The sequence below is a fragment of the Trachurus japonicus genome, chromosome 5 (assembly GCF_045865225.1).
Source record: "Trachurus japonicus isolate A0001 chromosome 5, Traja_1.0".
In the NCBI taxonomy this organism is placed as follows: domain Eukaryota; kingdom Metazoa; phylum Chordata; class Actinopteri; order Carangiformes; family Carangidae; genus Trachurus; species Trachurus japonicus.
In genome coordinates, this window is record NC_140911.1 from 7,905,377 (window position 1) to 7,920,292 (window position 14,916).

The following is a 14,916-nucleotide window of genomic DNA, read 5'->3' on the forward strand; positions in this document are numbered from 1 at the left end:
CAGTTAGGCTTAACACTAGCTAATACCTGTTTTTATTTTTTGCTTTTTTGGAGCTGTAGGAGTCTCGCTGTTTGCTGGAGTAGAAAGCAAACACCTCCACCAGATACTAATCTAATTATTTGGGTCGACTGGTTTTGCTGCAACTATTAAAAAGAAAATTTTCAAAGAATTTAGTAAGCAGTAAAAATAAAAAAAAGTTTGACTTTCTCGCACCCAGAGGAATGATTGAACACTATTCTCAATCTCTGTCACTCGGCCAAGACGCTAGTGAGGCGAGGGAGATGCTCGCCCATCCATATTAGGTGTTTATCATCCCTCCCACCCACCGGCTTATACTTTACATTCAAACAATTAAATATGTGCACTGTCAGTATGCAAATGCAGCATCAGTATCCCTCAGATAGCTGCCTCCTTAGAGTACAAGATGATGGATGATACATTACAGCTGAGCTGGTCTTAGACTAATGGCACAGCTGCATTACAATACACAACCCAGTACAGAGCTAATATTGTATATGCAAAGAGACAGAACGTACTCACACACACACGTATACACAAATGCCACCTTGTTTAATCCCCCGGGAATCAGTGAAATTTGATTATCGTGACTTTTACAAACACTTTCCATATGAGACTAGACGTTCCATACATCAGCAGGAGAGAGGGAGAGGAGGAGGAGGAGGAGAGCGACGGAGAAATAAAACTGCAGTTTGAGAGGAGAAAACACCGGACACATACTGTGGTCTCCTGAGTGGAACTGTTCAGATATGATTACCCAGACTGAATGTGCAGCACACACACACACACACACACACACACACACACACACACTGCATGGCGTATACCTCACCTCATGTCTATTAGGGTAAAATGTGGGAAACGGTAATATTTACCCGTAAATGTAAACATCTCCCAGGGTAAATCTTGTGAATGTGTACATTTCCAGGATAATGTTAGTGAACGCCGTGCCATGAGATTCACTGTTCACTCGCTATGTATGTATGTTTTGTTGCGGATATGATGCAGTTGGCTGCAAGTTTCACCCTCTTTGGCTCGGCTCCTGTAATAAACTGAAACCTGAGATGCCGGAGACCCAATTGAGAAACATTTAAAAATAAATAAAAAAGAAGAAAATCGGAGAAAGAGCCAAAGGTAAAACTTTAGCTTGGAAGGTTTTCATCATTTGACCTGCATCATTTTATTTTGCAAATGTGCCTCTTAATATTCGAAAAGTCATTAGTGTATGTCCTACAACCAAGAAATTCTTATTATTTGTAATTTTTTGAGGAATATTAAATGCTCTTAAATGTGTGTATAAAAGCGGTGAAACACACACTTTTGCTTCGAAATTAAAGCCTTTAATTGTGTTTTACTAAAACAAAACACCATGGGGCCAAAAACGTGTTGATAAACACAGCGAGCAGTAAAAACGGCAGGAGAGCTCCAGCTCCGTCGTAATATGACTTTTCAACTGATTAACGGGGAAACACAGACATTAAGAGATTTACCTTGAGAAAAGCTGCCGGTGAATGTTAAACATTAAACAAACTCTGTGGCCGATAACTCACATTTACTACTAAATATTCATATTTAATATTCCCAATGTACGCACCTCTGCTATAGCAAAAACAAACGAGCAATGGGCAAAATGATAATGAGTGAAAAGAAAACCACCGCTGCAAGTTCATATTTTTCTTTTATTACTATGTTGTATTTTAGTGCATTGATTTTTGCACCGACAATGCAATTTAATAACCGCACAATCTTAGCAGATTTAATTAAAAAAGGAAAAAAGAAGAGAGGATGGAGATTATGAGCTGCAAGTGGTCATTAGTGGATCGAAGCTTTGTGCAGCATCACATCAACAAAACTGACAATTTGACCTCAAGGCAACTTTACAGAGCTCAGGTAAAAACATATCTGATACACTTTGCAGATATACGTGTCAAGTTTGACTGAATTATTATTGTATATTTGGGTCTGTACACTTCCACAGACAATTTTTATTTGTCTCTTAAAAATGTTTACATCCCAAACTCCACGTAAAAATTTACTTGTTTGTGGTTTTGTGGGCTCCTGTCATCTCTCACAGTCAGACATATACAATAATAATAGCTTGTTATTTCTGTTTGTCTTAAGGAAGTCACTTATCATATGTATCTTCTCCCCCTTTTCAAAGCTTCGCTATAATGGGATGTCCATAGTAAAGAGATTTTGATTTGAATGTTTGAAAACACAAGTTATTTATTCGCTGTTGCATTGTTTTGTATTGTTTTTTGTATGCATACTTTTAAATGAATAATGTTGACATGCCTTAGTTGTCTGGATTAGCTCTTAGACAGGCGGATAATAATACTGTGAAATAATAATAATGGCTTGGAACTACATAGCGCTTTTCTAGGCACCCAAAGCACTTTACAGAAACCATTATTCATTCATACACATTCACACCGGTGGTGGTAAGTTACATCTGTAGCCACAGCTGTCCTGTAGCAGACTACCAGGAGCGACCACCACCTCCATCCACCACCAAACATTCATACAAATTCAAACGGTGGAGCCGATGGAGCTGGATTCGAACCACTAACCCTCCAGTCATTGGACAACCCACTCTACCTCCTGTCCTGTGCCACTATCGCCCCAAAAATGTGCAAAAAATGACTTGTACAACAATGGTTAATCACTGGGAAAAGTGAAAAGTTCAAGCTAAATTATTACGAATACGAATTACTTTATTAATCCCCAAAGGGAAATTCACTTGTCTGTCAGCTCATCTACCATTTATGTTATATTACATTCATAATTACAAATGTACATTACATACATTTGCTACATTATGTTAAACCATTACTATGTCGAGTGTAGAACTTCTAACATCTAAAAAAAAAAAAAAGGAGCATTAAATGCAGAGTAGATGAGTATTATCAATCATCATAGTGTGTCGGAAGTATCTGTATCAGTATGTTAGGGTTTTTTGGTATAGTGCAATTGTCTGGCTGGTATATTTTCAGAAAGACTTGGCAGAGTGGTTGGAGAGAAAAGTTAAATATATCCACAAAATCATGTGACATAAAGGAGAGGCTGTTGAACAGTTGGAACAGAAGGTAGGTTACACTTCTCACATCTAGTATCTGTCCTTTGCAGCCCACCACCACCACCACCACTACTGCTGCTGCTGCTGGCGGACAACTCCGTAATCATTACGCAACGGTGAGGCAGCGGCAGCAGCAGCATCAATCGTCTGTAAAAACCTCTCTCATGACTCACGTCGTATAACGCATGCGGTCCCAGGTGTCCACAGATACAGTCAGCGCACCTATCAGATGGATTTACAGTAAAATACTGCTACATAAGAGCGAGCATCAGCAGATGAGCATGAGTACAGAGGTTTCAGGCCGTCAGGGATCAAAGAACAGGTGAGTCAGACTTGTGGATCGTACAAAAACACAACCAGACATGAAACTAACAATATTGTGAGGAATATTTTTATGGATTTATGTGCCATTATCTGCATTGTGTACAACTCTGTGTTTGCAGTTCGACAAAAAAAGTAGATGTTTGTTTCCTGAAACATGAGGAAGAGAGTATAAAATATGCATCAGCTTCAGTAATCCAGAACAATTTTACAAGTCTCTGAGGTCCAGATATTATAAAGTCGGAAAATGAATGCGCTAAGAAGGAAAACCTCATCAAAATCAATAGGGTTCCTGCAACCTGTGGTGCTTGATTTACAGTGAGATGGTTTGTTGACATCTCCCCGTTACCGGGGGGACGTAAACATGAAAAATTGCCCCATGCTGCTGTGAAATACATTCGACTCCTAAAGGTCTTTGAAAGTCTAAGCAGAAAGTTATCAAAGTTAAATAAAATTACGGAGGCTTGCTAGACAAAGCTCCACACAGACTGCACAAGTTCTCAAAATAGGAGCACAAAGACCAGCTGTGTGTGCGTGCATGTGTGTGTGCGTGCACATGCTCACACATACACATTTTAATGCTTTATCTGTCTCCAATGAATTAAATCTAATTTACAGAGGACTTAGATATTACAGAGGTTCTATGTGGGGACAATTAAGGACACAAAAAGTATTGTCTCCACTGCACAGCCTGGCTGCCTTATTACAGCAGACACTGCTGGTCATTCAGTTCTTTTCGGTCGGGCTTGGAAACGTAACAGGAAGTTAAAACGCAAAAAGACACACTCGAGGGGACACACACACACACACACACATGCACAACACCCCCGCGCTCGCAGTCACACATTCCCACTGTTTAATATATTTCTGTGTCTCCAGTTAACAATATTTTGTGTCAAATTATAGTGGGCAAGATAAATAGTGGGTCTGTGCGACGTGGAGAAAATAGAACAAGAGGAAGATGAGGAGCTTCCTTTGGTTAGAGGAGGAGGAGGAGGAGAGGAGAGGAGAGGAGAGGAGAGGAGAGGAGAGGAGAGGAGAGGAGAGGCAGCACTAACTCCTACCTCAGACACCTGGCTTTCCCTGACTAGACTCGTAAAACCTGGTTAATCCCCGCCCCTTGTGAACTTGTATGTGCCGAAATATCTGCATGACTGAAACGCACTGAAACACCGGTTCCCATGCACGCAGCCATCGATGTTTACGCGGCATCTGCAGCTCTTCCATCCATTTTGCTGGATAATTACATGTATCAATAAGGAAATTACATTTATGAATAGAATGAATCTCATTAATTCTTTGCATTGCAGCACGCGCTCGCCTCGCTCTAAATTGCCGGTTTCGGTCAGCACCAAGCTGGACAGTTAATATGTATGTATGGATGGATGGATGGGAAATGGAAGTCACAACAGACATGAGATGACGTTGGGTGTTAATTGGGCTATGCTTGGCTCAGAGAGAGATGGAGAGATAGACAAAGGAGGAGGAGAAAAGGAGAGAGGGAGGGAGAAAGAGAGCCTGGAGGACTAATTAGTGATTATAACTTGGCGCTCTCCAAACATAAAATATTTCTCAACCCAAAAGACAGAGGAATGATTAAAAATAAAAGAATAGGAATCAAACACAAGGAGCTGCGCAACACCCCTCTGGTATAATGTGTGTGTGTGCGAATCTGTGTGTGTGTATATACATATGTGCATGTATGCGTGCACACGGGCGAGTGTGTGCGGTGGCTTCTTTGCCCCCTCATTAAACTCATGCTTTACTCTGGTAAACGGCAACAGCACAGAGCTCAATGTCAAATGGAGAGGTTACAGCCATAGGCAGGCTCTGGGACACACACACAAACACACACTCCAGAGCATGTTATGTTAACAAATGCATGAACGAACGACACACCCATTTCATTTTTTAGGAAAAAAAAATGAAACTTTCAGTAAGTTTTTCCAAAGGCACACGTTACTTTTGTCTTTGTTCTGACACGGACCAAAAAAGAAGAAAAAAAAGAGGGTGTCAGCCTGAGCAAGCGTGAGCTGGACATTAGCAATTCACACATCAAAGTCATAAATCAAGGACACCCTTCACCACAGAATAAATGGAACATAGAGGCCTGCGACCGACCGACCGGCTGTGAGCCGTGCTGACTGTATCGCTGCTCAGTTTCCATAATGGATCTATAGTATTTTGTCACGTCGACATCTGGGAACTTGACTGTGTAACGTCATCGCTCCTGTGTGACTCTTCTGTTCACACTTTTTTTTTTTTCACCTACAGGGAAGCAAAGAAATGTAGGAATACAAGTAACGCATGCATATTTAATTCAATGTATCTATTTAATGGCTCACAAACAACAATGACATGAATAATAAATTAAACATTCACATTCACACACATACACAGACACACACACACACACACACACAGAGCTTTGTTTGGGTTAGCTCACAAACGCAGACGACGCAGGTGAGCAGGAGGAGAGAGTTTCTGACATTTTTTCACCACAGATTTTATAAGCCTTTGCCCTTCAACGTCTGTTTCTTTCTTTCTTTCTTTTTTTTAAAAATCATTATTCATCAGTTGTACGTTTGTTATCGCACACAGACGATGTCACTCTGTCTCTCTTATTACCTTTAATGTACTGCACACATCATAAACGCTGCTGGTGGTGTCACATATGCAACATTGATCATACCATTACATGCACATGCACACACACAGACACACAATCTGTTACCATGGCAACACCTCCCATTGATGCACACACATACTTATAGGAGGCAGATGGGGCAGTGGTCTATACCATGTATATGCTTTGCTTTTTTTTTTTTGATCTGCTTCTCATTCAAGCAATCACGTTAGTGTCACGCAGCGGCAACAGCCAGACACGAGCGTGCGTGAACTGTCAATGAGCTAAAGTTCACAACATCCATACGTCGCTATGTACGTCACCAGCTAAACTGGAGCTTTATTCCAACAAAACGCTGCCTGTGTGTGTTTCCTATCGTTTCATTTTGTATCATTTATACCAAAACAATGCCTTTTTTTCCTCTTTTCTTCGCACTCGGCTTTTTTTTTGGCATCCCACACAGTTGAGCGACATGTGGAGCAGACTCACATACAGAGGCACTGAGGCACAGACAGGCTGTCGTCTGTGTGATGTACTGAGGTCTGTACCAACCCGTTTGACAGTTGCATCATTTGAATCATAGTAGGAGGCTGCTCTGAAGTCGAAGCCTTTAAAATGCACATTAGATCACGCAACGACGTGCGTGTTCACACGGTGGCGCGCCGCGTGCACGTTTCGTTTTCGTAGTCTGGATTTGCCTTTTCTGAAAAGAATCTTTATTTGTTATTCAACTCAGACTCTCTGGCCTCTTGAAATGAGACTCAGGATCCCCACAAGAGTAATCAAATCTTTTCATCAACTCCAATCCCAGGAACAGATTCAAAAGTTTGTTTTCGTCTAGATCTAAAAAAGAAAAAAAAGTTTAATAGCCTCCTTCTTTAAGTGCTCTAAAAGAATTTGCTGAAACCAAACAAGTCATTCCCGATGGATGAATAAAAACGACTCCACCGTCAGTCTGTCCACCTGAGTGTGGTTTGTTATCTAAAACTAGTCTATAGTCTATTACCATGGACAGATACACATACACCCCCAATCTATTATTGAACAAAAGGCTCACGCCTCTGCTCAGCCCTTCAGGGAGGAATCCATCCCTCCATCACAGAATAATTTCACACATCAGTAGGTACACAAAAGAGAGAGAGAGAGAGGGGAAGGAAGAGAGGGATGGAAGAGGAGGAAGAGAGGAAAGGACAGAGAGGAGGAGGAGGAGGAGGAGGAGGAGAAGTGGACGGGGGTAAAAAATGTATGGGGTCACAGCTCAGTGGTTGTTGGAGGCCAAGGTGTCGGGGGGAGCCATGCGTGACAAAACAGAGATCAGAGGATCATATGCAGTCACGCACATGTGCGAGAAAACAAATGCACACGCATGCACGCACACACACACGCACACACATGCACAGACATACGGATGCCAAGAGAAAAGGTGAGAATAAGGACATATCAGATGAAGACTTGTAAAGATTGGGTCTGACTTAATCAGAGGCATCCAAACACACAATGGTAATCTCTTTATCTATCACACTCTCTCTTTTTTTTATTCACACATACACACTCACACACACACACACACACACACACACACACACACACACACACACACACACACACACCACCACACACACACACACACACACACACACACACACACACACACACACACACAGAGGATAATCCTAATTCTAAATGCAGACATGTATAAACAGCATGCAGAAGCCCAACACCCAAACAGTGAGGATGAGGAACATAAAACCCGTTGTGGATTTCCTTCTGCGTAAGCATATGGAAATGAAGAATGCTATGGAAACACAAACACACAAACATACACACACACACAAGTCTGTCTACACGCCAAATAATTACTCGGCGTTTCAGCACACACAATGGTCGATAACACATCACCACACTTCATGAGCAATATCTGGACCAGAACAGTATTATATTTTAAGCCAACACACACATACATACATACATACATACATACATATATAGAGGGGATGTGTCTTAATAAATAAAGTGATTCATGTTTGACAGCTGACAGCTGATTGGTCCAACAATCCCAAATCAAATTGCGTTACACTACTACAGTCGACGGTGGACTTGACAGACGCTCCATGTGTGTAAAATTTGATGACCAATGATTTCAAATCTTCAATATACAGCTGATGAAAACTGTTTTACCTCCATGTCTGCATCACAGACAGGTATCATATCAAGAAAACAAAACAAAATCTATATTTTTCTTGCAAGCGGCGACAAAATAATAGACCACAACGATAATCTGGGGTTGTTGCAAATCCACTCTACAACAGACGCATCCATAAACCGAAATACATACATACATGCACAAGATGCACACAGTGAATACCCCCCAATCCCCCCCCCTTCGATGAAAGCACCAAGCAAGAGGAGCAGCAGACACAATGGAGTGTTTAAGTATGCAGGAAACTTTATGCCTGGGTGGAAGAGGAGCTTTGAAGGAATCCGCTGAGGGACACCCAACCTCCCCCTGAACTGAGCCTGTACCTCCTCATCAGAGAGAGAGGGAGAGAGGGAGAGGTGGGGGTGGGGGTGGGGGGGCTAGGAGGAAATGAAAGATAGAGATGGAGAGGACTAGATGGTGAGCTGAAAGGGAGACTTATGGCGGAAAGCAGGGGGAGAGAGCGGGGCAGCAACAAGGTGCTCTGGTCTCGTCGCTGCGCCTTGTGCACAATTGCTCTTGGTTAGACTGATGAAAGGAAAAGTCCCAAACCAACTGTGGTCACGTTGCTCTGATACACACGCACACACACACACACACACACACAGCCTATTCATGTGAGCACACTGTTGGGTAGGCGCCGTGCTTAACTCCCAGTATGACCTTCATTGAGATGGATTGCATGAAAAATGTAATGACTTTCCTGAGAGAAAAACCACAGGCCAAATCAGCTTTGCATTGCATAATAATGCCGGACTTGGTAATCAATAACACAAACACACAAACACACATCCATAATGGAGTGCACAGCCTGCACATGGAGAAAATGTCCTCGCAGAGGCCAACCGCATCACAATGAACGGAGCAAACCACCAGTGGAGAGCTGTGCGATGCATAAACAAGGGGCTATTGACGATAAATGCCTGCATCCATTTCCACCCATCAAACACTTCCCTAAGCTAGCAGCTTAAGTCTGGACGAGAACATGCAACTCTGGAAAGCTTTTCACACCCCAAAATGTTTTGCTCAGGGTTATCTGTGGCCATGAGTAAAGAGTTGTCCAAACTTAATTTGGCCCCCTTCTTTTTTCCTTTTTTTTTTACACTGTACCACTTAGCCAGCAGCAGAATTTAACTTATCCATTGTTCATGCTGCAAATATGATGCTAATTTTGGCCCAGAGCGGGACAAACTCAGCCCTATATTGTCCTATATACTGTTAGGTGTGTGTTTGTGTGAAAGCCTCAACAGACAGAGCATACTAAAACGTCTAAAATATGGTTAAGGGTGCGGAAATTGAAGTGCAAAAGCCCCTTAAGTTACTTAAACCTAACTCACTTTTATGATCAAATCCTCTGGGTGCATGGTCACTGCTTTTGTTGTTTATAACTCAGACGGCTCGTCGACAACATTACACGCCGTAAGTAGAGCATCATTCACACATAACACAAGACAGGAAAGGCAACTATGAGCAGAAATGTGTCACACATTTATAAGGCATAGCAACAATGTAAGGTTCAGATAACAATCTTTATCCTATCTGACCATTTTGGGGGGGGGGGACTCTGAGTAACACCCAGCAGTGGACACACACTCGCTCTATGGCCTCATTTGCTGTTTCTCAGCCTGCAAGTCCTAAACTGTTAGACTCAGGAGTCCCTGATCCCTCCGCCTGAACCCAGAGCTGTTTGGATTACAAAGTGAAATAGACAGCAACACGCCAAATCGAATGTACAGTCTCCGAGCCTGGGCTGTTTTTGTGTTTTTTTTTTCTCTTTTATTTCCCTGTGTCACAGTTTTAGGGGTCCCATAATGAAAAGCTGCCATTGTGTTTGTTTACCTCCTCTTCATCTCTCAATGTGACATTAGCTGGAGATGCATCACCGGTAAAAAAAAAAAACCCAGAAAAATACAACACCATTTCATCTCACTGTCACAGATATTTCCCCTTTTGAGTGCGTTTCATTCTCACCTCGTTGGTGTTCCAGCGGTGGCGCTCCTTGGGCAGAGAGGAACATTTGGGTAGACACTCCAGCAGCTTCTTGGGAAGGTATATCTTCAATTGGCCGGGCTCATCTGGATCAGATGGGTGGTGGGGGAGGGAGGACAGGGGGGTGAAGATAAAGGAAGATAAATGAGGGATGAGTAGGAAGAGGAGAGAAATTTCTCATCAGACACAGACACATTGTGAGAGGAGAATACCAAAACGGCAGCATCTCTGTGGGAAGTGGCTGAATAAAAAAAGCCCAGACAAACTTTTATTGTGTAACATTTTAACGGCACAATGTGACCTTAGGTAAATTAAATCGTGAACAGATTGTTTCTCAGGCCTATGATGAAGGACAGACGCTTCAGTTAAATTTTTTATTAAGGTAAAATGTGGTCAAACACTTCCTGAGCACTTCCTTTGGCATCTTAGACGTCAGGCACTATTCCTAATCAATGAGCGTGTCTTATTATATCTTATTCACTTATGAGCGATTCCCATCCCATTGATGTGGACGAGTACGGTTGATAACTCTGTCAATCAAAGGGTGCAGGGTGTAGAGGAGGTGGCAGTCAGTAGTGCACTTATTGTTTGGACAGCAGGTGGAGGGTTAAGATAAGATAAGATAAGACGACTTTATTGTCCAATGGTTTAAAAACACAGTGGAAATTTGCCTTTGGCATCTTGGACACGACACCTGGGTCCCAACCCCCCCATCCATCCAGGATCAGATTTGGATTACAATTATAGACGAAATCCATTATCGTACACATTATCGGTTCATTTGGGGTTGGTTACAAACCATGGCCAATCACATGGGCATCTCTTATCCCCTTTAAAAGCAGTGCACTCCCCAAAGTGTTAAACAAACAGTTCAGTAATGGAGTAGAGACTTCAGACTGGCGCCCTCCTGAGACCAAACTAATATTCTTCTGCTGGAGCTGGAGAGCTGCACGTACACACACACACACGCACAACAGCCCAGATGCTGCTCTGGGCAGGTGATGTTAAATGTTTCTGGACATACCTAAAAAGTCCTCAGAGGAGCACATACTTCTACTTTATTTAGACCCACAGTGATCCCATGCTAACCACAGGAAGGTAGTTTTAAAAAGAAGTTCACTTTTTACCGACTTGGCCTCGGTGATATTACTTTTTTATTTTATTTTTTTAAATAATCAACAAGCATTGGCTATGAAACCTAATATAAGCATGTTTCTCTCTGTGCCATAAAGCTCCGGTGTCGTTGTCCAAAAAAACTATTAAAAACACATCAGCGAGCAGCACTGTTGCATTAAGTGACAGGTTCCTTCATTACGACCAAACATCAGCGCTGCTGCCGTTTATTTTCAGTAAATCCCACGTACACCGTTCTGCTGCTGGTTATACTCACTCACACACCTAATCCACAGCTGAAAATAGCCCCCCCACCCCCCCTCACCACCGCCACCACCACATATATATGTAGGCTACTCTTTTCTCCTGTTTGAGTAATATTTGCCAGAAGCTGCAGCACCCTGCTGGTTTAAAAAAAAATGCAACTCCAAAGTTGTGACCTGTTTTTGAAGTTTTAAGTCGTGAGTATAGGCACCATGAGAGGCATAAACAATTCATTATTGGGTTTTTGTTGACAATAACAAAACTATAGCTACTTTTTATCCTTTAATTGATTTTTTTTTGTTTTTTATCCAGTGTAATATGACATGACCTCTGGTGGAGGAACAGACAAGCAGCAACACATGAATAATGGAGAATTTTGCTTAGTTTTTTTTCAGAAGGAGGGAGCTATAAGAGTGCACCACCACCCACCCGCCACCAAAAACTACGCCGGCGTCGTCGACAGACATCGTGCTGCTGGATTACCTGTGAAACGGCCACTACTGACTGACTGAGCCTCTCCTCCCCCACCACTGCGGCACGCAACAGAATCACCAAAACACTGAATAGGTGCAGGTGAGGAAAAAAAAAGAAAAATAAAAAATCCCACTGCGCCACAGGAAAATACCAGTTCACCAGCGCAAAGCGTCCGCACAAAGGTAGAGCCCCTTGTGTGCGTGTGTGCTTGTGCATGTGCATGTGTGTGTGTGTGTGTGTCTGTTTGTGAGTGCGTGCCCAGCGGGTGTGCTGCTAAGAAGTCAAAGAGAGAGAGCACTCAAAGGTTATTGATAAGCATTTGAGTAGAGGGCGTCCATTCATGACTCCCCTGGGAAGATAGGAATTATACTCTACCTGAGGGCAGACGACAGAGGGAGAGTAAAAGAGAGATAGGTGCATGGTGGGGAGGGGGGGTGGAGGGGGTCAGAGCGGGGAAACAGAGAGAGGCAGGGAGACAATGAGCCAGAGAGAGACAGTTAATGAAGAAAAAAAAAAAAAAAAAGAAACTTAGAGAGAGAGAAGAATCAGAAAGTGAGAATTTTACAAGGACAAGAGATGGAAACAAGGTAAGAGCGAGACAAAAGAGAGGTGTGTACTATAGGAGTGGGGTCTAAATGTGTGTGTGTGCTTATGTGAGTATATAGGTGTCTGAGCAAGTGTGTGTGTGTGTGTGTTTGTGTCAGTAGGAAGTGTGTTCAGGCACGTATGCTCCCCCTAATCAATTATGCATTTATTAATAGAAGGCCTGAGAAGACAGAATTTCAAACAGCTGAACGGTGCAGCAGCTTAGTTAAACAGCTGAATGGTGCAGCTTAGTTAAAGCCTAATTTCTTTTTTAGCAGCACTCCAGCCTCTCTGCTATGAATGCCAATCAGCGTTTAAACCCCACCCCTCCTGGCTATAACCCCCTTCCCTCCCCCTGCTGTTCTGAAGAATTCTCATCAGAGCCTCGCCTTTGAAATGTACCAGAACCACCACATCAAACAAGACCGTAGCACATGCGTAGGCACACACGCAGAGACACACTCACGCTCATGCACAAATGCATGCACGCTCATACATGCAAACACACACGCATTCGCATACACACACGCAGCGCCTGCCGATCAAAGAACACACATCACAGTATTTGTCCCAGAGTGGCGTCTTTTTCTTTTTTTTTTTCCACCACCACCGGTGACCTTGGTACCAAAAATCCCTTTCAAAGCACACACACATACACACCTTCATGGACACACACTGCCATTATCTTAACCTATTCTTACGTTTACACCCCCCGCTTCCTCGCTGACAAGGACTGGAAAAACCAACTTTGCTGATTTGTTGAATGCTGATGAGCGTTTACGCCCCAAAGAGGCTGTACGTACATAGATCACGCACTCACTTGCTAATCTAGTATAAAAAAAATAATTAAAAAAAAGAGAGAGAGAGTGAGAGTCCAAAAGAGTGACAAAGCCTGAATGCTAATGCGAAACTGATGGCTCATTAAGTCATATAGAGGAGGTATGCGTGCTAAAAGTGAAAAGTGTTCAACCAAAGTGAAACATTGCTTTGGTAGCCTATCAAATGCCATAATTTAGACGGGAATCACAGCCTCCGACTGATGAATATTTTACCTCATAAAACTGTCATCTCCATATTTAACACAGAAACAAGCCAATGCCCTTGTGAGATGGCTGTCAGTTAATTATAAAACTCTCCTCAGTAAAGAGAGAGAAAAACGTTCCAAATGCAACTCTTAACTCTCCCCCTACCGATATTAGGAGGCATCAGGGGAAATTTTCACATTTTCCCTCTTTTTTCGGGATGAAATTAATGTGACAGAAAGAAAGGCTCATTGCACAGCAGCTAGATAGAGGGATGGAAGGGAGGGAGGGAGGAGAGAGGAGAAAGAGAGGGAGGGAGGAGGGCAGGAGGGAGCGCCAGGGCAGGGAAGGGAAGAAGAAAGAGGGGGAGCATAGCATGGGATGAGCGAGAGTGCAGGAAGAGGGAGGGAGGGAGACGAGAGAAAAAGGGAGAGCAAAAGGGGGGAGGGAGGGGAGAAGGGGAGGGGGGTAGAGAGATGGGCGTGCATGCTAATTTTATCATTCTGCTGATAAACTTTTCCTCCAGTAATCCTCCAGCTGGGACGCGAGAACAGATAGGAGACAGGGATAGGCTCGGGAAGTCTCAGCTCATATTAAACAGCCATCCCAAACAGAACTCTCTGTTCTGCTACATTCTATTCTATTCTGTTCTGTTCTATTCCATTCCATTCTATTCTGTTCTGTTATGTTCTATTCTATTCCATTCCATACTATTCTGTTCTGTTCTATTTGAGATTTTGTGACAGTCACATTTTCTCCCTCTTGACAGAATAAGAAGGTCTGGTATAAGTATGACGACATCAGCTTATAGTGAAATGAAAAAGGGGATGGGGAGCAGTGTGTGTGTGTTGGGAAGGAGGGGGTGGAAGGTGTTGGGGGTTGGGGGGGCATACCTTTTCCCTCCCTCCTGTACCCATAACCCCCCACAAAACCTCACTCACTACAAGCAGCATGTCTGTCTGCTCTTCCTCACATCTGTTTATTTTCCTCCAATTTGTCCAACCTAACACACACACACACACATGCGCGCACACACACTGAGGCAGAGACATGCATCTGTGTCATGTCCTCTGGAATCAATAACCAATCAAAGCAATCATTGCCTTTATAGTCCCTCTAACACACCGCGGCAATCACACACGCTCAGACTCGTACACGACCATGCGGCGACCCCAGATTACACACTCCATCTCACTTCTAGTTTAACCAGGCCCATTGAGGATTATAGATA

General features: G+C 43.0%; 1 protein-coding gene across 5 annotated transcripts in view; it reads right to left on the reverse strand.

Moving 5' to 3' along the window:
- Window positions 1-14,916, reverse strand: part of LOC146987001 (calmodulin-binding transcription activator 1-like) — a 67,082-nt gene that overhangs the window by 48,895 nt on the left and 3,271 nt on the right. For all 5 annotated transcript variants that reach the window (XM_085775953.1, XM_085775952.1, XM_085775949.1 and 2 more), the window contains exon 3: window positions 10,210-10,313. In XM_085775953.1, the coding sequence (XP_085632079.1) occupies window positions 10,210-10,313 (104 nt within the window). The remainder of the gene's footprint in view (window positions 1-10,209; window positions 10,314-14,916) is intronic.